At 43.9% G+C, this 22,280-nt stretch overlaps 1 protein-coding gene across 3 annotated transcripts in view; it reads left to right on the top strand.

Moving 5' to 3' along the window:
- The window catches only part of OPCML (opioid binding protein/cell adhesion molecule like), a 420,625-nt gene that overhangs the window by 211,866 nt on the left and 186,479 nt on the right, over nucleotides 1–22,280 (top strand). For all 3 annotated transcript variants that reach the window (XM_054712545.1, XM_008142527.3, XM_008142526.3), the window contains exon 2: nucleotides 15,762–15,994. In XM_054712545.1, coding sequence (XP_054568520.1) covers nucleotides 15,762–15,994 — 233 coding nt within the window. The remainder of the gene's footprint in view (nucleotides 1–15,761; nucleotides 15,995–22,280) is intronic.

Raw genomic sequence — 22,280 nt, 5'->3', positions numbered from 1 at the left:
TATTTTCTAAATCTGAATGCCTAGCTAGAAAAAGCAAACTCTCGTGTTTCTTAAAAGAGTGGTATCTAAGGCCCCAGACTCTCTAATGCCCCATGTTTATTTACCCTGGTGCAGAGATGGTGAAACTCTTGGTGAGGGTTTCCAACATGTCTCAGTATGTTCCCTCTGAAGCATGAACAAATAACAGGGACAGTGACATCTAGAAGGAAGCAGTGAAGAACTAAGGGAAGCGTGTTTCTCTTGGAGGCACTGGGTCTGCCGTTGGAGAGGGATCAGGGCCATGGTGAACGCGGTGGGTGGAGGGTCCTCTGGGAGCTTTACTGGTTTGGAAACAATTCTCACTTCTCTTAATTACCTCCTGAGGATGGTGCATAAAGCACAGTGCGGGTCCTGCTGAGCTCCTCAGGTGGCTTCAGCGACTTCAGAGCTACAATAAAATAACAAATATGTTATAAACAGCCTCAGCTTTACGGGTAGCTACACACACTGAGCCAAGAGGGAGGCAGAAGTGCCTGGTTTAAGCCATTTCTTTACAAGATTCCCCAACTTCTTCAGTCCTAATGAGGGGAGGAGATGGGGCTCTGGAAATGGTATTAGATGGAGTATTTATAGGAACCTGGATGCACCAGCCCGCCCCCTTATGTAGTGCTGCCCCGATTCTTCAGTGCACAAGATGAATAATTTACCAAAAGGCACATGTAAGTATCTCTTTATTATTCATTATAATGAACTGAGACAGGAGTAATTCTCCACTCTGCTGGAATCCCCGAGGGCTTAACTTAACCAGACTCTGCTTGCTTCCCACACTTAATTTGAGTGGAAGGAAAGACTCATCTCTCCAGACATGAGTCCTAAGTCATGCTTGTGCTGGTTGAGGTGAGCCTGGGAGCAGGCGAGTGGGAGGACGGGCTCACTGCTGGCAAGGACAGTGCAAGGGCAAGGTTACAGAGCCCCAGGGGCAGGGCGGGTGGGTGCAGGGAATGAAGTGGTCCAGAGGCATCCTCCAAGACTAGCAGGAGTCCTCTGCAGTCAGTGTGTGCTCGGGAAGCACGGACTGATTTTCCGCATTCACCTGAGTGAAACACAAGATTGAAAATACTTTCCATATTCACCGCATCCATGGGCTTAAAAGTATGGAGTAAATTGTACATTTTTCAACCAACCTAAAGTTTTTTTTCTCCCTCGTTTTATTTTTTAATTTTTTCTCCTTCCCTCCCTATTTCTTTTCTTTATTTCTCTATACATTTGATTTAAAATCCATGGCAAGGAAACTCAGCCTTCCCACATTATAATGAATAACTGCATCTGTAAGGCATACCTTCTCAAACCCTCTCCGTAACAAGTTTCTATGGAAAGATAATCCCCCTTACAGAACATCTTAGCTCAACCTGGGGTTTTTTTTTTTTTTTTTGCACTCGTTCGAGGTACTATTGTGCACACGTTTCTGCCCCTTACTCAACACCCGAGTAAAGTGCAGGCCAGAGAAATTAGGGTGCTCTCAGGTCAGACTCCCTGGGCTCTTGGTCTCCTCTAAGCATTCCAGAGAGTTCCAGGGGCAAAAAAAACCCTTCTTCCTTTTCAGAATGGCAACCTGTGGCACCGAACTGTAGGTGATGAAATTAACAGCAAGGACTCTCTCTCGGCCTAAACTGGAAATATTTGCAAAAGTTTCCTGTGACTTTATTGCCCCCAGGGAATCTGTCTCTTTGGGCCTCTCATGGCCCAAGGAAAGATTTTTGCCTGCCTTCAATTTTAGTTTTTAAGCGGAGCCAGCTCGCATAATCTCTATAAAATAAGCCACTCTGCTGGAAGAGATGATTGGTTTATTAAAAATATATAACATCCATTTTTAAACAAACAGAATTGACATTCTGCAGGAGAAGCGCGGTGAGAATGGACAGGCACTGGGGAGAGACTACTCGGGGTCCTCTCCCATCTGTCCCTGCCCATCTGTCTGTGTAATGAGGATTTTATTTTTAAAAACGCAAATAAGGTTTTGTTCAGATGCATTGTCTCCTCAGATGAAGACTCACACTTAGTGGCCTCCTGGTTGGCCACAAAGCCACAATCTTGTATACACAGTCTCTGCTCCACACTCCAGACAGTGTGCTTGCTCTATGGGTTGGGATCCAAAGAGGTGGATGTCCTACTTAATTTTCCAAACATTAGAACTGATATATAATTAACCTTAAGGGAAAGTCAAAATTATTATAATGCTTTGGGCATCATTATTCTTTAGTTTTGAATAATTCTAGAAATATAATCGCGAACCTATACTGACTCTTGACTGTGGCCTCAGAACCTTGACAGTGGTATTAAAATGATTATATTTTTAATATTCACCACAATCTATCATTTTAAAACCATGATTTACATTTATAAATGAGAAAACTGATGCACACAAAGGATCAGGAGTTTGTAAATTATAGACCTATGACTGGAGCTTATATACCTCTTGTTAAAATATATATTCTCTTAACCAGTGTATTGCACAAAATTCCTGTCCTAGTATAAAAGCTAATCCATTTTCAGCATATTTTTTGGTTTGGAAAATTAATCAGTCCATTAGCAGCTTCTGATAAGTTTCATCTGCACCCCAAAGGGGAGGGAGGGCTTTGCTCTGCCGTTTGGGGGAAGAAGAATGACCTTGGCCCTTCGGTCTGTCTGCGGGATTCCATGATCCCTGGCATTATATGGGGCAGGTATTTGCAGGGAAACCCACGGCCCTCATATCTGCACTGCCAGAGCCTTTGCTCCCAGGATCCTCATGCTGGGAGCCTGTGGCTGACTGGCTCCGTTCTTCAAAAAGATATCAAGCTCCCCAGACTCTGTTCTTTTAATTTAAAATTTTAATTTATACTTTTCCACGGATGATACTGAGACAGACATGGCCATGAGTAAATATGTCAGGATCATCGGTTGAATGGAATTAAAACGGTGTGTGCTCGGGAAGCATTTTAATTTCGCCTTGCTCACTTTTTCGCCAGCTGTAATGAACAAATGGGGAGGCTGTATTGTAAAAGCTGTGGCGCATTGGAGGAAGGGACTGGGGAGTGGGAGCCACGTGACAAATAAATGACGTGGATCCTTCCAGGTGGCTCTACAAGGCATCCCTCTCTAGCCAGGGGGCAGGTTCTGAAATAGCTGTCTAGGCAGAAGTCAAAGCAAATGCCCTCGTCACCTTTATAGCTCCACATGGAATTCTGGGCCAAGACAAAGACCAGAGAGGCAAGGGATTTCGGGGGGGTGGGCGGGGGGTGGGGATGGGGGTGAAGGGTAGGAAAGGAGAGATTTTTATCACTCTTAACTTAAAAGATAATTTTCTTCTTTACCCACTGGTTTATTGCTTCTGACATGGTTTTGCCTTATGGTGAGCACTACCTTTTAGGACAAAGTCACAAAAGAAGAAAGTGGGGGAAAGGAGGTATCCCGAAGCCAAGTGGTGATTCCTAACATGAGATGGCTTTCCACCCACAACCTGCCCAATTCTGTGGAGAGATGCTTTGCTAGCATCAGTGCCCGTCCTTCGTCCACCCTAAAATGCACCCTTACCGCTGCCTCTGAAGAGCTGTCTCATCAGCTAACAATGTCTCCTTGGGTGGGGAGTGAGACCCTTGGAATAATTTCCACTTTTCCTTAGTGTCCTGCAGCATATGTGCCGCCAATGCCTCTTAAAGAAATGGAAGATGTTGTTCTGAAACTGCGACCTAGAGTAACCCAGTCCCATGTGAGCCTGTCCCCAGTCTCCCCATCCTCTCGTCCGCTCCAGCACTTGCACAGTTTGCATGTGATTGCAGTAATGCCTCAATCAGCTTGAGAATGGAATGTTCTGGGTGTCTGGTTCTTCTAGACTCAGCGCTGTCCTATTTATAGAGTGAGGCTGCCTGGGACAAGGACACCACTGCCCAAGCTGTGGGGGCCTGCAGGCCAGCTGAATTCTCTTTCAGGTGTGCACAATTGTCCTGATTGATCTCTCAATTACGTATTTTTAGAAATACGGCATTTTAGCAACCACTGGTCATTAATCTAGAAACCAGCCCATCAACCACCATGTCAACACACCGTGAATGAGGCCTGATAAAAATACAAAGTTAGCGCTCTCTCAATGGCTGTAGCTGAGAAAAATCAACCTTAGCAGGAGATGAAATCCGACTGTAGAACTCTATGTAGGTCAAGTACAAAATACTTCAGAAGAGTGAGAAATTGGGCGGGGAGTGGGGGGGGGGGAGGAAAATCCCAGTAGAAGTGATCTACATGTAGCTAGAAACACACTGGCTTGATTTGCTAGGTAATGCTAAAAATGTACACCGCATGTTATTTTTAATCTGTTAGCCCACAGAATGACCTGCCTTGAAATGGGCTTAAACAACCCTACATCAAATCTCATTCTTCATAGATTTGAAAATACAGAAAGAGAAGGCTTCAGAACTCTTTGGAAAACGATAAGCAAATGGATTCCCTATCACTGGCTCAAACTAACACACACACCCTGATAAAGGAAGTTGAATTTTATTTTTCCAAAGGAAGTAACAGAGAGCTCTCTGAGGATAGTAATAGAGCAGGCTCTGTTTAAAGAGTGTTTGCTATTCGCCAGGTACAGTTGTGACTCTTGTACATGCGTTACTTCATCTGGCCTCCAAATCATGTTTAATAAAAATAGGAGGTAAAGCCCTAACCGGTTTGGCTCAGTGGATAGAGCGTCAGCCTGTGGACTGAAGGGTCCCAGGTTCGATTCCGGTCAAGGGCATGTACCTTGGTTGTGGGCACATCCCCAATAAGGGGTGTGCAAGAGGCAGCTGATGGATGTTTCTCTCTCATCAATGTTTCTAACTCTCTATCCTTGTCTCTTCCTCTCTGTAAAAAATCAACTAAAAACAGAAGAAAAAATAGGAGGTAAAGACGTCCATCCCACTCCACAGATGGGCAAATGGAGGTTCCGAGATGTTGGACAAAATGCCTATCTTGGGGCCTGTCCCAGTTAAAATCTCCACATAACAAATTACCCATCACCACTTAAATTTGAGTTTATAGAATGCTTGCTTTGTATGCTCTGGAAATAGGCCTACGATTGTATTAAAAACAATGCTGGAGACCTGCATTACAGCCTGGAACAGGGTGTTAGGGTTTATTACATGTTGCATATAGTCCACGGGACAGCTCAGGGCCTCAGGGAACCAGCAGCTCATTTTCTGTCTGATGACAAGGCCTTCTTCTTAGCACCACGATACACTCTCTCTCTAATACTCAATTTGCATATGTCATCAAAGTTCACAAAGTGGCCCTAACCGGTTTGGCTCAGTGGATGGAGCATTGGCCTGTGGACTGAAGAAGGGTTCCAGGTTCGATTTCAGTCAAGGGCATGTACCTTTGTTGTGGGCTTGATCCCCAGTAAGAGGCATGCAAAAGGCAGCTGATCAATGTTTCTCTCTCATTGATGTTTCTAACTCTCCATCCCTCTCCCTTTCTCTCTGTAAAAATCAATAAAGTCTATTTAAAAACAAAAAGAAAGAAAGAAAAAGCTCACAAAGCGCTCTCATCTCTCACCATCATTCTCCATATTCTGAGCGTCCACCTGAATGATCCATCTGGCCTCCAGGTTAGTTCAATCCCTCACTGACCAGGGCCATCATGGCGCGGTCGCCATGTATTTCTACTTCCTGTCATGTACAGTTTCTTTCATTCCACCTCGTTTGCTCAAGGGCCTCATTAAGGCTCCCACTGTATCATACCCAACCGGTTCTTTCTGTCCATCAGCCCCTCCTCTCTTCACTTACCCGTTTCCTCAATCATTTTTAATTTCTTTAATCCTTGGCTTGTTCTCTCTCGCTCATCTGGTCTGTTCCAACATTAGATGAACCCAACTATCCATTTTCTCTCTGCCTGCAGCTGAGCAGCTGAGCGGTTCCGGGGAATATGCTCGAAGCTGGCAGAGCACTGTCACCATGAATCCGGGGCCAGGACTGCAAAGTGGACCTCAGCACCGCCTATGAATCCCAGTACCCCTGATGGCTTTGCTCACATTTTTATGCAACAGCCATTTCACTTTTTCTTGCATCTGCCTTCCCTTCTCTCCTACTCTCCCATTTACCTTCCACTGATCATTTTGCCCTCCACTTTGGAGAAAATAGAAAGCATCCCTCACTAGCCCCTTTGCTTTCCCATAGCCAGGTCCCCAAACACATCTGTGTTCCCATAATTTTTTCTTCTCTTATGATGCAGCAGATGAAACACCCTTCCTTCATGCGCTTCACATCCCATCCTTTCTCACCTTGACTGTGACTGTTCTCTGTCAGTCATCACCTTTCTCCTGCCTCATCTAGAGTGGTTCTCCCTCAATAAGATCAATCTCATTAGTATTTACTTATATATTGAATCTAATAAAGTTATCTTCCCAACATCCTTTGAGCTCACAGAGCGACTTCAGGTGTGGGAAGAAGCCAGCTCAGTCATTCATTATTTCCTTCAGACTGTCCATTCGCCTTTTTGCCTGCCTTGTCCTTTCATATTTATGCCTAGCGACCCTGTGCTTTACCTTCTATTACCACGAGAGGAATTCTCCTCTCTCCTCCCACAGCCATGCAGCTCACTCCTCTTTGTGGCTATAAGCAATTTCCACCTCTTGAGGAGCCATCTTTCCACATAAGCCCTCCCTCCGTTTTCCTTGACCACATCAGGTGCTCTGTCCTGAGCCGCCTCCCGCCTGGCCGCCTCATGTGGGCGGTGAGGTGTGAGGAGTTGCTCTCTGGGTGTAAGGGGGGGCCCCCACTATGCAGGAGGGGGGGGCGGAAGCGCCCCCCTTGCCTGCCGGAGACACAGCGTGCACTGTCCTGATGGACTCATACATCATCGGTCACGGCTGGAACCACCCCACCTCATTGTCCACAGCCGATTTTCTGCTTCAGGTGACACGTTTTCAGGACAACCCGCACCTTCTTTGGTTTTGTGCTATGCTCTGTGTTTTTCCAGGGCCCTCATTCTGCATGCACTTGATATGTTTCTCTGGAGAGAAAAGGAGCAAACCCTCCCCGTTCATACATCCACATGCATACACACACACACACACACACACACACACACAGTCACTCACTAGCACCCTCTCTGTGTATTAACATGACTCCACCTGCTGTTAGTGGGGTGCCACCATCTAGTTGGATGGTGTAGATGCCATGCGTCCTGCAGCCTTCGCAGCCAATGTCTGCCCCACTGAAATAGCTGACCTATTCCACCCTGGCCCCCTCTGAGCAGCTCCAGTGCCTCCCACTCTCCCACAGACGCCCTCAGATCTCTTCTCCACCAACACCTTATCAGCAAACATTACCGCTAGCAGGTTGTTACTCTTGCTGAGTTTTCCACCATCTGAATCATAAAGTTTTCTCTTCCATAATTTAAGCCCTCGGTAATGCTATGGAGTTGGCTGCATGTGTAATTCAGGGAATCACTGAGTAGTTAAAACTTCCCAGGAGAACAGCTTGGTGCAATTTAAAATACTTCGGGAATCGATCTAAAAATATTTCATTTTGGCTTGCCTCCCCTCCTTTCCTTTCAAAAAATCCATTTATTATTGGTCTTTGAATTCTCAGAAAGCGAGATCCACCCCCTCCCCGCCCCCCGCTTTTCAAACTGGCATTATTAATACATTTTGATACATGTAAGGTTCTGACCTGAAGTTTAATTGCCTTTCAATTTATGAAAGAAGGCAAATGACAAAATGAAAGCACAAAACAAAACAAAACAACAACAACAAAAAACACCACCATCTAATATTGTGGGTAAATTTAAAGAGAAAATTGATAAAAAATGCATTTGGGGGTTTTGACATTCAACCCTATCACCTTTGTCAGCATTTCTTAAATTGAGGACTCTCTGGAAGGCCATTTTTTTTTACTTTCTTTTTTATTAGCTTTTCAATTATAGTTTATATTCAATACTATTTTGTATCAGTTGCGGGTGGTAGAAATCACACACCCTATGATCATCTACTCTACAGATGTGTTGGTCTTTCTTTCTGTTTAATCTGCATGGGCTGACAGAGTGTCCTCCACTGGACCCTGTGATTCTGAGGTGGATTGCATGGGCTCATGTTAAGGCAGGACTAGACCTTAGTGTGAGGTTGATCTTTATAACCTCATCGGATAAGTAGGGGTCTCATATAGACATCCTTTCTGCCTTTTTTTTTTTTAATTTTTTTTTTATTGATTTTTTACAGAGAGAGAGAGATAGAGAGCCAGAAACATCGATGAGAGAGAAACATCGATCAGCTGCCTCTTGCACACTCCCCACTGGGGATGTGCCCGCAACCAAGGTACATGCCCTTGACAGGAATCGAACCTGGGACCTTTCAGTCCGCAGGCCGACGCTCTATCCACTGAGCCAAACCAGTTTCGGCTGCCTTTTTTTTTTTAATCACTCAGTTTTCTGGAGAAAATAGAAGACTCCATAAAAGCTCTAAGAATGCTCAGAAAGTAGAAATAAGTGCATGTTGGCTAGAGGATAAGATAATTGCAGGCAAGGGCATTTGTTATTCATCTTAAGGCCCCGCTCCCAAGCTGTATGTTTCCTTTCACATACAGTTTGAATTATTTAGAAGTATACTGACTGGTAAGCCAAGGACAAAGATGTGCTCCACACAAGGCTGAACGGGGCAGCAAGGAGCACATCCTGAAATACACTTCATCCTGCTGACACCCCCTTATGCCGACCCCCTGGGTTCCTAAGGGACTTTAACTAGGATGCTGTGTGTGTGTGTGTGTGTGTGTGTGTGTGTGTGTGTGTGTTTCTGTTTGTATGAATTCTCTCCAGTCTTTCATTTTCACTTTCTGCAGAAATTGTCATTCTTTTATTTATTTTTATTTTTCAATTTTATTGTATGTTATTTTGGGCAGGCCATTTTAAAGGCCAAGGGCAGAGGTGGGCAGGGACAAGGGTCTCAGGATTCTCTGTGGTAGCATTCTCTTTTAAATTTCACATACAGAAAATCACAACACTAGGTATAAATGCCCTAACCATATACCTATATAGACTTTAAAACCCAAAGTTATAAATCGTACACATATATAAGCACTCAGGCTAAAAATCTACAACATTACTTTATTGGGGCAGATGGTGTTTTATTCACATAAATGTCTACGACATTTGCATGCAGGCCACAGAGGGACATTTTCTGACCACTCTGTCCCCAAATGCTCCCATTCCCCATGGCACTCTTCATTCTTTACTCTGATATTTTTCACTACTTTTATTCTCTGAAACTAATATACGTATTTTCTTATGCACTTTCCTTATCTCATGGGACATGGCTTCAGGAGCACGGCCCTGCCTCTTTCCCAGCATTTTTAACTCTCAGAATATTGTCTAGTACACGTTAGACACTCATAAAATATTTGATGTATGAATCATGGCTCTTTTTAATTTTGTATTTTCAGAGGCAAAAATAAAAACAAAAGTAACAAACAAAAATGAAAGCTGGCCAATTTTCAGGAAGATTTCATTATTTTGATTAAGTTCCAACCTGTCTCTTGTCTAGTTTCTTTAAGGCAGTGCTTCTCAAATATGAGGCTCCAGACCGGCAGTGCTGACCCACCCGGAATTTGTGAGAAATGCAAATTCTAAGCCCACCTCAACCCACTGGGCCAGAAGCTCCCAGAAGTCAGACTCGGGGATCTGCCTTGTGAAAAGCATCCCAGGTGATTCTGGTGCACAGTAGTGTGAAAAATACTGCTTCAAAGCAGGGATTTCCCCTCACTGCACCCCTCCTCTGGAACAAAACATGTCGACCCTGCACTTTAACCCCAACGTCTGTGTTCAGTGGCCTTGGAAATGATACTTTGACTGCAAGGTCCTTTTCCTCGGATGTCACTCAGGCATTTCCTTGCACGTTCTGATTCTTATTCCCATCTCCTCTCCTCACACATAGCTAGCAGTGCTTTAGGGATGTACAAAATCACTTTCAAATATCTATTTTGTTCTCCTAGCTATTTTATCTCTTATGAGAAAATTAAATTAGTACCATAAATGTGAGGGAAACTGATTGGATAAGGCTAACTAACTCTTGTTGGCCTTGTTCCATGGATTCTCAAGACACAAGCACTTTCTTTTTTAAAAATTTTTCAATTACAGTTGACATTCAGTATTATATTATTTGCAGGTGCATAGCACAGTGGTTAGACATTTATATAACTGGTGAAGTGATTCCCTCCCAATAAGTCTAGTACCTCCCTGACACCATACATAGTTATGCCAATATTACTGATTATATTCCCTATGCTGTACTTTACATCCCCATGACTATTTTGTAACTATCACTCTGTACTTCTTAATAGACTCACCTTTTTTACCCCCACCTATTCCAATTTGGCACCCATCAGTTTGTTCTCTTTATCTGTGAGTCTGTTTTATTTGTTCATTTCTTTTATTTTTTAGATTCCATATGTACGTAAAATCATAAAACATTTGTCTTTCTCTGTCTAACTTATTTAACTTAGCATGATGCCCTCTAGGTCCATCTATGTTGTCACAAATGGCAAGATTTTGTTCTTTTTAATGGCAGAATAATATTCCATTGCATATATGTACTACCTCTTGTTTATTCAATCATTTACCAGTGGACACAATCCATATCTTGGCCATTACTGCAATAAACATAGAGAGGTGTGTATCTTTTCAAATTAGTATTTTGGATTAATTTGGATAGTAAGAAGTAGGATTGCTGGGACACATGGTGGTAATATTTTTAACTCTTTGAGGAACCTCCATACTGTTTTTCATAGGCTGCACCAAGTTATAATCCCATGAACAGTGTATGAGAGTTCCCCTTTCTCCACATTCTCTCCAACACTTGTTTGTTGACTTATTGATAATAGCCATTCTGACATGTGTGAGGTGATACATCATTGTGGTTTTAATTTGCATTTCTCTGATGATTAGTGACCTAGAGCATCTTTTTATATGTCTGTTAGCCAACAGTACATGTTCTTTGGAGAAGAGTCTATTCAGGTCCTCTGTCCATTTTTAAATCAGATTTGTCTTTTTAGGTGTTAAGTTGTATGATTTCCTAACCCATTATGGGATTCATCATCGGGGAATATTTTCTTCCATTCAGTAGGTTGTTTGTTTTGTGAAAACAAAACAACAACAACAACGACAACAACAACAACAACAAAACCTTCTTAGTTTGATTTAGTCCCATTTGTTTATTCTTTTGTTCCCCCTGCCTTAGGAGACATAGCCAAGAGAATATTACTAACAGCAGTGTCAGAGAGTTTATTACTTAAGTTTTCTTCTAGCAGTTTTATGGTTTTGAGTTTTACATTTAAGTCTTTAGTCCATTTTGAGTTTATTCTTATATATGGTTTAAGAAGGTGATTTAGTTGCATTTTTTGCATGTATCTGTCCAGGTTTCCCAACATCATTTATTGAATAGACTGTCTTTATTCCATTGTATGGTCTTGCCTCCTTTGTCATAGATTAATTAAGTAGATAGGTGTGAGTTTTCTTCTGACCTTTCTATTCCATTCCATTGACCTATGTGTCTGGTTTTATGCCAGTACCATGTTGTTTTGAATATTATAGCTTTGTAGTATAGTTTGATATTGGTTAGCATTGAGACCTCCAACTTTGTTCTTCTTTGTTAAGATTCCTTTGGCTATTCTGGGTCTTTTGTGGTTCTCACAGGCACTTTCTTTAGTAGGAGAATATCACAGCCCTCAAGTACAGAAACTCTAGTGCCAGGCTGCTTCAGTTTGAGATCCTGCTCTGATAGTACTAGCTGTGGGGGTTAGGAATCCTGAATCTCTCTGTGCTTCAGTTTCCTCATCTATAAAATGTGGATATATCAAATGATTTAATATGTGGAAAGTTTTAAAGTTGTGCCAGGCACAGAATAAGCACTATGTAACTTTAGACATTTCTTGTGATAGAGTTATAATGAGTTGCCTTATCAAGGACCAGTAGGAAGGTTTAGCTTGGAATGTAAACATTTTAAATGCTTGAAAGCGTTTTCAAGAAAACTGAAAGTTGATATTAATGTTCTTAACTTTCCTCTTGGATCCCCTTATTTAACATCAAACATTCTCCACACGCTTGTTGCTAATGAGGGTCCAGGACATCCCCATAAACAGCAGGGAAGGAGCCATATTTACTAAACATATATTTTGATCGGAGGACAGTAAAAGATCCCTGTTCTGAGGGAAGAAAGCAAGAAGCAGGGACACTCCTCCTCCTTCTGAAGCACAGAAACACTGTGAGGAAAACAACTGTCCTCAACCAACACCCTCATTGTGCCAAGTCTCTGTCATTCCTCAGGCGCTAGGACTATGTGGACTTGGTGATTCAGCTCTGCCCCATTTGAGAGATGGCTTTTATCCAGTTATTCCCCTCTATTTCCTTCCAGGCTTGCTAATGAGGCCCAGGTTTGAGAGCAGCTAAATTGGTCCCTGGTCATCCGTTTGGGGCATGTCTGGCCCTAACCTAGGGATACATGAGGCTTTCCACAGGCTGTGTGGCCCAGGAAGGTAGATTTGAATGGACTGTTTCAAAGTCAGCCCCTACTAGGCATCTTTGAACTGGTTGCATACACCTCAACCTGCAGTTGTAGGTTGTACAAGGGCATGGTAGATTTAAAACGATACATTTCAAGATCTCAAATTTCCCCAAATCAGCCTGAGAAAGTGCCTGAGATTGCATTGTAATTCTAATTCTCCTTTCTGACTGCTTCCGCTTAATAATTGTCCAGGGGAGAATTTTTCTTTACTTTCTTCCTTTAATAGTCATTTGATAAAGCCTGGTAAAATATTAGCAGTATACTGTCTAGATATTGAGAAATTGAATGAATTTAATACCGAGTTACAAAGCCCTTTGCAAGTCAGGTATTTTCCAATTCATTGCTTAAAAAGAAATTGAAAGAGGAACTAATTGAATTGTCAGCTGTGCGATCATTAAAATAATTTCTGAAGCTATATTACTCTGTGATTTTTGGCATATGTTTTGGAAAAGGTTCAAAGAATTGAGTGACATTTCTCTACAAGATTTTCATTTCCATATCCTTGCTGATGTGAAGTAGGTTCCTTTTAAAGCAAAAAAAAAAAAAAAAAAAAAGGAATAGGAATAGAATTGATCCTTAGCTCTATCTCATTCTAGCAGTGATGGTATTTATCCAGGGTATAATTTTAAAAAGCCTCATCAATCCTACTAAGAGCTATATTTCCAGTAAAAGCTTACTCGTTAGCTTTAATTATTACTTAACAGCATGTACAATATATTTATGTTGTTTTATCAATATTATCCTTGTATTGATAACTCATTCTAAAAGAAAATATTATTACTCAGAGCTTTATGGTCACAGAACATAAAGGAAATTTAAACTGATATGTAAATATGATAGCTGATCAATAACAGATTTTCCAGCATACAATATATCAGGATTAAATCTTACAGAAGACACATAATGAAAACACAAGTTTACATTTTAAAAACGAATGGTGCATATTTTATGATTGTTAAGGAAGAGCTCATTTATGAATGTTGAAATAGATAATGATGAGTATCAAATTACTATGGTATTTAAGTGCCATTAAACATACATACCTATATGCATATACATATTGTTATGTTTTGATTTTTAAGTGTGAGTATTTTTCACAAATCAAAAGTACATTCTTTCCCACTATAACTTAAATTTTACAGATTCAGTCAATGTGCAAGGGGTTACATAATTGGCCCAAATAAAAGCAAGAATATTTGTTTGCACATAGTCATCTGGATTTGTGTGGTTCCGGGGACTGGAAGACAACTTGTCACCCTGTCTCAGCCCACCATTCACTCCGGGCTGGCTGAGTCCTGGAACTGTACAAGTGGGACTTCATTGTTGGGGGTTACTCAGATGCAACAGTCCTTAGGCTAGGATTGCCTTATCCATCATCTACAACCGAGAGGGAATGAATGAGTGTGTATGTGTGTGTGTGTGTGTGTGTGTGTGTTTTAATGCTTTTGAAAGTTCAGGCAAAAACAGATCAACACAAAATGTCTATATGTGCATGTATGTTTGTGAGGAGTAAGATGTGGAAGGAGACGTGGCGGGCTGTTTTGGAAATAATGATCTCAGGGAACCAGGAGTTGGGCGGGGATGGAATGATTAGCTTGGCCTTTTTGCATCTTTGTATTATATTTGTTCACATGTTTAAACATGTTTATTTTACACTTTTAGTTTTAAAAAAATAGCAAATAAAGACAATTTAAAGGAGAAGACTCTCCTCCTATTTTAATTTGAAAGCGCCTGTTTATCACGCCACCCCTACCTCATGGCCCCGGCAGTGCTGAGCGCTAGGTGGACCTGTACGTAAAAGGCCTCAGTAATTGGGAGCTGGTGTTATTTCTATTCCCCCGACCAACCAGGGAGAGCGCTTCTCTAGACTTGAGGCTTTCCCTTTCCATGAGAGCTGTCATCAGGTGCTCCAGTGCCATTCTGTTCCCCTGACCCTGTCAGTCTGGTCGCTTTGCAGGGGAAGCAGCTTGTCCAAATGCGTGTGCCCTCTCTTCTGCGGCCAGTGTGTTGGGTGTGCTGCCCATCTTCCGAGCCTGTCAGAAGGATCTCTTGTTGCTCAAATGGGTTCAGACAAGGAAAGGAGTGGCAGTGTCTTCTCTCTGTCTCCTCACCTGGAGGCGCTGGATTCACATTCCTTGTCCGCAGGAGGTACACCTCCTACCTTCTGCTAGGACATCTGGGGGCACCCCTTGCTCGGTGCTCAGATACCCCAACTCAGGTTCTGACTAGAGGACTAGCGCATTGAGTTCTCGGTGAGCACAACTCTAACCCTTTAGTCATAGTTATAAAGGGTTTCTTTTTCTACATTTTCCCTTTACAGGTTCTAAGTTCCCGGGGCACATAGGCAAGTTTTCTTCCTGACCAAACAGGCATGTTTCTCTCTACATTGAACCTGGTAGCCGGCAGGTCATACACACCAAAAAGCAAATTCCATTAGCCTCCCATGATTGGGGAAATAGGTGAGAGGTGTGAGGGTTAAAGAGGTGACGTCAGCCACACCGTTTTCTCTCGGGGCACAGGGAGAGGAGTGTGAGAAGGAGGAGAAACTGCCTGACCCTCTCTTCTGCCCTCTCCAGAAATCTTAGGGGGTAGTCAGGGTTCCTTCCAACACCGTGGGCTTTCTCAGGTGCATGTTCCAGCCCATGTTATAAGCGGTAGGTTGCAGGAGGCAGTGGGCAGCTTAGGCGTACAGGGGATTTATCAGCACCGAGGAGGTAAACGTGTTCCATTTGGGGCTCACCACAGGTTCGGGGTTTGCTTTGTGGATTATCTGTGACCTATTTGAAATGCTGATCCACTTTCTCGCCCCTGTGCCCCTGGGCCACTTCTCCCAGGAGGTGCTCAATGTGCTCAAGAAATATACACTGATTTCCATATCCGCCTAGGGGAGAACTAAGATGGAAAACAAATATACAGCAGAGATATTCACAGAATAGGTTCCCAAATCGAATACAAATGATTTTGCATCATCGGTTCTTCAGGATGATTCAGGCCACTGCTAACCTATATTTAGGAAGTTTCATCAATAATTAATTGTTTTTCTGTTAGCACTAGGTTATGTGATTTTATTTATTCCTTGAAGCACAACCAGTATATTTATAATGTAATTGCTCAACACTCTCTTACTCCCGTTCTCCCCTCTTCTTTCTTCCTTTCTTCCTTCCTCCATATTCCCCTTTCGTCTTCCCTCTTCCTTTATCCTCCTTCCCACCCCACCCCACAGGTGTACCATAGACGACCGAGTCACCCGGGTGGCCTGGCTGAACCGCAGCACCATCCTCTACGCCGGGAATGACAAGTGGTCCATAGACCCTCGTGTGGTCATCCTGGTCAACACACCAACCCAGTACAGCATCATGATCCAAAACGTGGACGTGTATGACGAAGGCCCGTACACCTGCTCTGTGCAGACGGACAACCACCCCAAGACCTCCCGGGTCCACCTCATCGTGCAAGGTGAGTTACAGCTAGATTTGTGCGTTGGGGTTGCTGCCAATGATGGAGGGTAGGGACAATCTCAGCCTTTGCCTCTCCTCATGTATGAAGACAGAAAAAGTCATTTTCCTCTACAGAATCTAGAGGTTGAGTATGAGCCTGGGATTCCTTCTCACCTGCCAGGTTCTTTGCTGAGCACTGAATATGTTCAGTTTCTCAATTTTATCTCTGATCCTTCACTTCGTTTCAATAAGTTGTGTGGCACATGCTGGTTGAGCTCTCTTAAGTTACTTAGTACTCTGGAGTTGGGACCTGGTAGACTTAAAAAATGGATACAATATCCACTTCCTGTATTTATAGACATAACTATAATTAAATAATGATGGCGACTGTGTAGAGATCTGTCTTTAAATATCTTTGATCGGCTTCTTTTGTTATAAAAGGTTAATGCTAGTGACATGAAATCATGTGACTTGGGACTGCTTTTGTGTGGGTGATGGTCCTGCACATTCCAGGAGGGGTTCTGAGTGCTGTTTCGTCGGGTTCTCCCTGCATCCTTGCTGAGCCGATGCATCTCTCTTAGCCCCCCAGTGCAGCTGAGGTCAAGAGAGAGATTAGTCAAAATTCTATATCCAGGTCTGTGTTGGAAATAAATCTATGTAATTAAAAAGGGGGGATTAAATCCCTAAATTTCTTATTCGCCCTTAAAAAAATCAAGATTGGTAAAACCCAGGCATAGTATTTCACAAATTTTTATTCAAATTTCACTTTGTAGGGGAAAAAAATAGGGCTGTAGGAATGTCAGAATCTTAAATATCAATTATTAAATATTAAAAATTAAAAATGCATCCGGATAGCAGTTAGGAGAATGTGAGAGCCATTTAAAACAAGACAGCAGTACTTATTTTGAACTGCTCGGGACCAACTGCACTCCCCGCCTCATTACTATGTAAGCAGTTCCTGTCAGGTATTGGCTCAGGGCACCCAGAAGTGCTCAGCTCGCTTTATCCTCCAATGGCACATCCTTCCTCCCTTCCTCCACCCAGTGAGGGATTGGGCTGGGCCTTCCTCAGAGCCTCCAGCCTGGGGACTTGGGACCATGAACTGAGCTCTCAGAAGGAGTCCCTGTGTGCCCAGCTGGTGTGGCTCAGTGGTATAGAGCGTCGACCTATGAACCAGAAGGTCATGGTTTGATTCCCAGTTAGGGTACATGCCCAGGTTGCTGGCTTGATCTCCAGTAGAGGGTGTGCAAGAGGCAGCTGATCAATGATTCTCTCTCATCATTGATGTTTCTCTCTCTTCTCCCTCTCTGAAATAAATAAAATTATATTTCCAAAAAAAAAGAAGAAGAAGAAGGAGTTCCTGTGTAGGATTTAATCTTTAGTAACTGCCCTTTACCAGATTCCATCTGCAGTAGATTCAAAGAATTTTTCAGGGTATGAAATGTGTACAGCATCCTCGCTTAGCTAATATGGAGTGTCTTGCTCCTATCTTTCCAAAATATATAATTTTGCTAATTTCACATGGTTTCATGGGGAGCTTGAGTAGGAGTCAGTGTGTCTTCCTGCTTCAGCCACTCATGCCATTCAGGATGGCCCTCCTTTACGCCAGAGCGGCTCTTTGCTGGCACAGTCTCCAGGCCTCTGACTGGGCCATTTCTAAGGGCCTGTGCTGGGCCAGGGGTCTGCCCCTGCAGTTTCTGCCCCAGCAGCCCCGGTGCTGCCCTGCTGCGTGAAGCCTTGCCTCAGCTCAGCCTCCGTGGCCTTCTCTCCGAGGCTTGCAGACGCCCACTCCAGCCTGCCATGGGACAGATGACTGACTGTACACGCTTTCCCTTCTCCAACATGTCCCGCCCTGAGGCATGGATTGGGATGATCACTGCTTGGGAGTTACACGGTCGCTTCCATCTGGAGATGAAGCCAACTGTCAGACCCTCTGCTTCTCCTCAGAGGACAGCGCGGCACTGGGATGAGCTGGGACGCCTGTCAAACATTTCTGGGGAGAGTGAGTTTTCCCTACCCACCCAGCACCTGGCCTTGGTTCCGGAGCAGCTGGAATTCTGGGCATGGAAGTCCACACCTCCGTGGCACTTTCGTGGCCTTGACAGAAAAGTTATCTTAAAATCTAGAAAATGAGACACTGGAGTTTAAAAGGAACTGTCAGGCAGTGCACAGAGACAGACTCAAAGGAACACTGCTCTCATTTTTCAGGAAATAGGACAGATTGTGTAACATGCCAAAGTCAACACAGGCCTTAAAGGGCTCGCAGTGCAGAACTGGGGCTGATGTTCTTCCCAAGGCCCTGGGAGCTACGTCTTGGCCTGGACAGGGAAGCCAGGGGTGCTTCCCGTGGGCCTCTGAACATAGGGTATGAGAGGGTCGGAGAACAGGCATGATGCAGGCAGCAGAGTTTCAGTTCAGGGGTTCAGTTCCTGCAGTCTCCACATTCAGGCCAGGCACCTCTTGCAGCTCTGGTAGTCTCAGGGGGTCTCTGCACTTCAATTCAGAAGACCAGGAGAGTGGAGGGTAGGCAGAACGGGGAAGGGGGGGGGCGGGCAAGGCAGCGGAGAGAAGCTTCTGGAACACTTAGCAAATGGTCTAATGGTCTTGACACTTCCAAAGAGGGTAAAAGGAGGAGCTCAGAGCTGTATTCACTCCCATCCTGGTGAGCAATGGGCGGCTTTGTTCCTCCCTCGGAGACCAGGTGGCTTTCCCGTGGGTGGAAGCCGTGACCCTGCTGCTCAATTAGAAAGACATCCAGGAGTCGCCCTCCTTCCCAGCAGCTTTCGGCTCTCGTCCAGTCCATAGATTAATTTTTCAGACTTAGTGTTAGTTCAGGTGAGATAAAGATAATGAAAGTTTCCTAATCCTCTTAAAGAAGATTTATCTGACTGCGTAGAAAGCTTTTGGAATACAATAAGGCATGTATAAAACTGAGGCCTAATCTGGCCTTTAATTTCAAACTGCTGATGGGTATTGATTTTGCAATGAGGAAAACGGAAAACTTTCCGAGCTGCAACTTGTCTGTTTAGAAAAAAAAAAAGGGGGGGGGGTGTTTATTTGTCATCTGTCCAGTAGAGGATGTTAGAATCTCATCACCTCTGCCAACCAAGGGTCAGCAGAGAAGGGGGAATCACCCCTTAGCGTCCTGGCTTCGTCACTCCTGCTGCTGCGATGGGGTGGACTAAGAGATGTTCTGTCACTAACCTCACAGCCTGTCCTCACTGCTTTATAAGGTGGCCTTTGCCACATATCTGATGGAATTAATTCCCAAGTCCTTCCCTTGGAGAGGAGCTGCATTCATTAGAATATTATCACTGGTACCCAAGGCACATCTTAGCCACTGAGGTATCATCTCAAGGCAGCATGTGGGGGGTATGTTAGTGGGAGCTGGAATGTAGACTCAGGTGCTGAGGAAATCCCAGCCAGATGGGTAGGGGAAGGAGAATCAGGATGCCAGCCCGGTATGGGGTGCGGTAAAGCGGAGAGAAGCTGGAGGCCCTAGGACAGGCAATGAGCTACTCCCATCACCCAAAAGGTGTGCCGAGCGTGGGCTGTGGATCGACCTGTAAAAACGAAGACAATGCCTCCAAGAGATGCTGTCCAAGAAAGACCGAAAGGATGAATGTTAACGCCTTGAAAGAAGAAAAATGAAGAGATCAGCACCTACATTTTGGATGGGGAATGACGATGGCCTCACTCATAACTGTGGAGCTAGGATCCTGTGATTCTAGGAAAGGAAAGCATGAGGCTTGCTAAGTTTAGGGGCAAGTAAACACAAACATCATGCAGCTATTACAGAACTAAGGAACAGGTGCAGCTCAAGACTAGCAGTGATGTATTTGAGACCCATCGTGAATTTACTAGCATGACAGTGAGTGAGTTTTCTGAGATTATTCCTAGAGAACAGCAGGAACCACGGATTTATGTCTGTCCCCAGCACATAGCACTGTGTGAGGCTTACTAGACATTCAGTCAATGTTTGTAAAGTGAACCGAAGAACCGGCGACTACAGCAAGTGAAATGGCACATGAAGGCAGTGATCAGACAGCCCCTAAAGCAGAGACGGGTGAGGACTGTGGCTGAGACTGTCCAGGTGACGTGGAGTGGACGGTGATGAGGAAGATTCCCAGGACGGATGAGGGTCGTCCAGATGACAAGCGAAGAGATACGTTACAACAGGGATAACATGAATCCCAGGCATTTATTTAGTACTTTACAACACTGGTCACAGTATTGTCTCTTTTGATCTTCACAACAAGCCCTGGGAGGCCACAGGGCAATGACTGTTATCTCCATTTTTGCAAATTAGGAACTGCAGCTCCTGGAGAGCAAGAGACCCATCAGGGCCTCCTGTGAGTAAGTAGCAGAACGGGGTCTCAAACCCTGGCCATGGGACTCCAATCAGTGTCCCTCCAGCACACTCACCAACTCCTGCCAAGCACTTCTGAAGTTCTTTCTCTAACCTAGATCATGGGCAATGTCCAGTTATTCTTTCTTCTTTTTCTTTCTTCCCTTTTTCTACTATGGAGATTACATTGTACCAGAAGAAACTGAGGACAAAGCTCAAGGTAGAAAATTTGCATTGGGGGTGGGATGCCAGAACTACAATGAATAGTATAGAGAGGCAGAGAGAGAGACAGAGAAGCAAAGAAGAGAATTAAATTATGAGTAGCTTATCCATACATTTTAAACACTATCTCATATATATTGATTTCAGAGAGAAAGAGAGAGGGAGAGAGATAGAAACATCAATGATGAGAAAGGATTAGCTGTCTCCTGCAAACTGGGGACTGAGCCCACAACCTGGGTGTATGCCCCAACCAGGAATCACACCGTGACCTCCTGGTTCAGAGGTCAATGCTCAACCACTGAGTCATGCTGGAGGGGTAACATTACCTCTTTATCCTATGTATGCACCAAAAACATAGGCCCTTTGAGAATCCAGTAAATAATTGTTATCCTAAGTGTCATGATGCTCCAGCATTCTGAAACCACGTGGCTATCCTTGTGTTGCCTTGGTTGCTGTCATTGTCAGTGGGCAGGAAGAGTGGGTGGACTTTTGCTCCTTGGATGCTGATATTCTCCATCTGCTCTCTTGGCTTAGTTCAGAAATCTGTTTACTACCCAATATTTTCTTTCATGGAATGAACTCCTCTTGCTAAACCCAAGTCTATGTAAAGAGCTGGAAATGACGAATGACGTTCATTTCTCACATCTGAGACTCCACAGCAAGCTTATGCAATTTCTATGTCTGCAAAAGACGGTGGGTCTGCGAGCCTGGAGTCAGTTCAGGTGGGACTGGTCGGGACCCAACATTTCGTTCAGCAGGTAGAGGAGTCAGGTTTAGCGAGGAGCCCATACTGAGATTTTGCTGAGTGCCAACCGCTGCCTTGGGCACAGTAAGCGTGAGCCTCATCTCAGTTGGTTCTCACACCAACCCTGCAAACTCGACATCATATTCACATTTCACATATAAGGAAACAGAGGCTTGGAAAGACTAAAAACTTGCCCAAAGGGGGCTACTAAAGGTTTTAAATTTGCTTCATCAACTCATCTCTAGAAAATAAACTATCCAATTAAAAATAGGTAAACCACTTTATACACATTTTCTCTTTTGATTTTTCTTCACAAAAGCCCTGAGAAGCAGAACAGAAAGTCACCAAATTCCCAGGAAAGAAATAGAGAGTCAGAGAGTTGAAGAACAGTAGCTAGTAGGTGGCAAAGCACCTTTTAACGCCAAGTGTTTTTATCCTTGACCCAGTGTTGTGTTCACATACCAGATTGCTAACTCATAGCTCAGGAAAAAGGCAGGTAAATTTTACTTCTGTGAGAAAAATATAGAAGTTCCAAGGCCCTACTGAGGAGGGTGAACCCTCAGCAGACAGATGCTAGGGGGTATGGGCCCTGCCGAGGCTGGGGCTGGGGCTGGGACTGGCTGGAGGGTATCCAGCAGGCAAGGAACACAGACCTGCCACAGGTCACAATTTTTCCAAGGACCTGCCTATTTTCAACTCTTCCTTTGTAACTAACCTCTTGTTTCTGCTATTTCCCTCACTTCTCCCAAATATTACAGTCACAAATTAACATGTATAATTGTGAGCCTCAAGAAAAGCAGATAGTCAACCTGAAATTAATTTAATTTATACGGTCTCTGTAATCACACTTGCTCTTCACAGAGACAGGGTGGGAAAGTGGAAATGAACAAGAGTGGGCATCAAAAAACTCATTCCTCCAGCCTGAGCTGTGCTCCTGACGCCCAGGCCTGGGTCCTTGGGGTGTCACCTTTGTGCTTCTCGTCCTGGTGA

Source organism: Eptesicus fuscus, chromosome 23 (assembly GCF_027574615.1).
Source record: "Eptesicus fuscus isolate TK198812 chromosome 23, DD_ASM_mEF_20220401, whole genome shotgun sequence".
Lineage (NCBI taxonomy): Eukaryota > Metazoa > Chordata > Mammalia > Chiroptera > Vespertilionidae > Eptesicus > Eptesicus fuscus.
The sequence above is the reverse complement of the archived record's forward strand: the minus strand, read 5'-3'. Positions and strand labels throughout refer to the sequence as shown.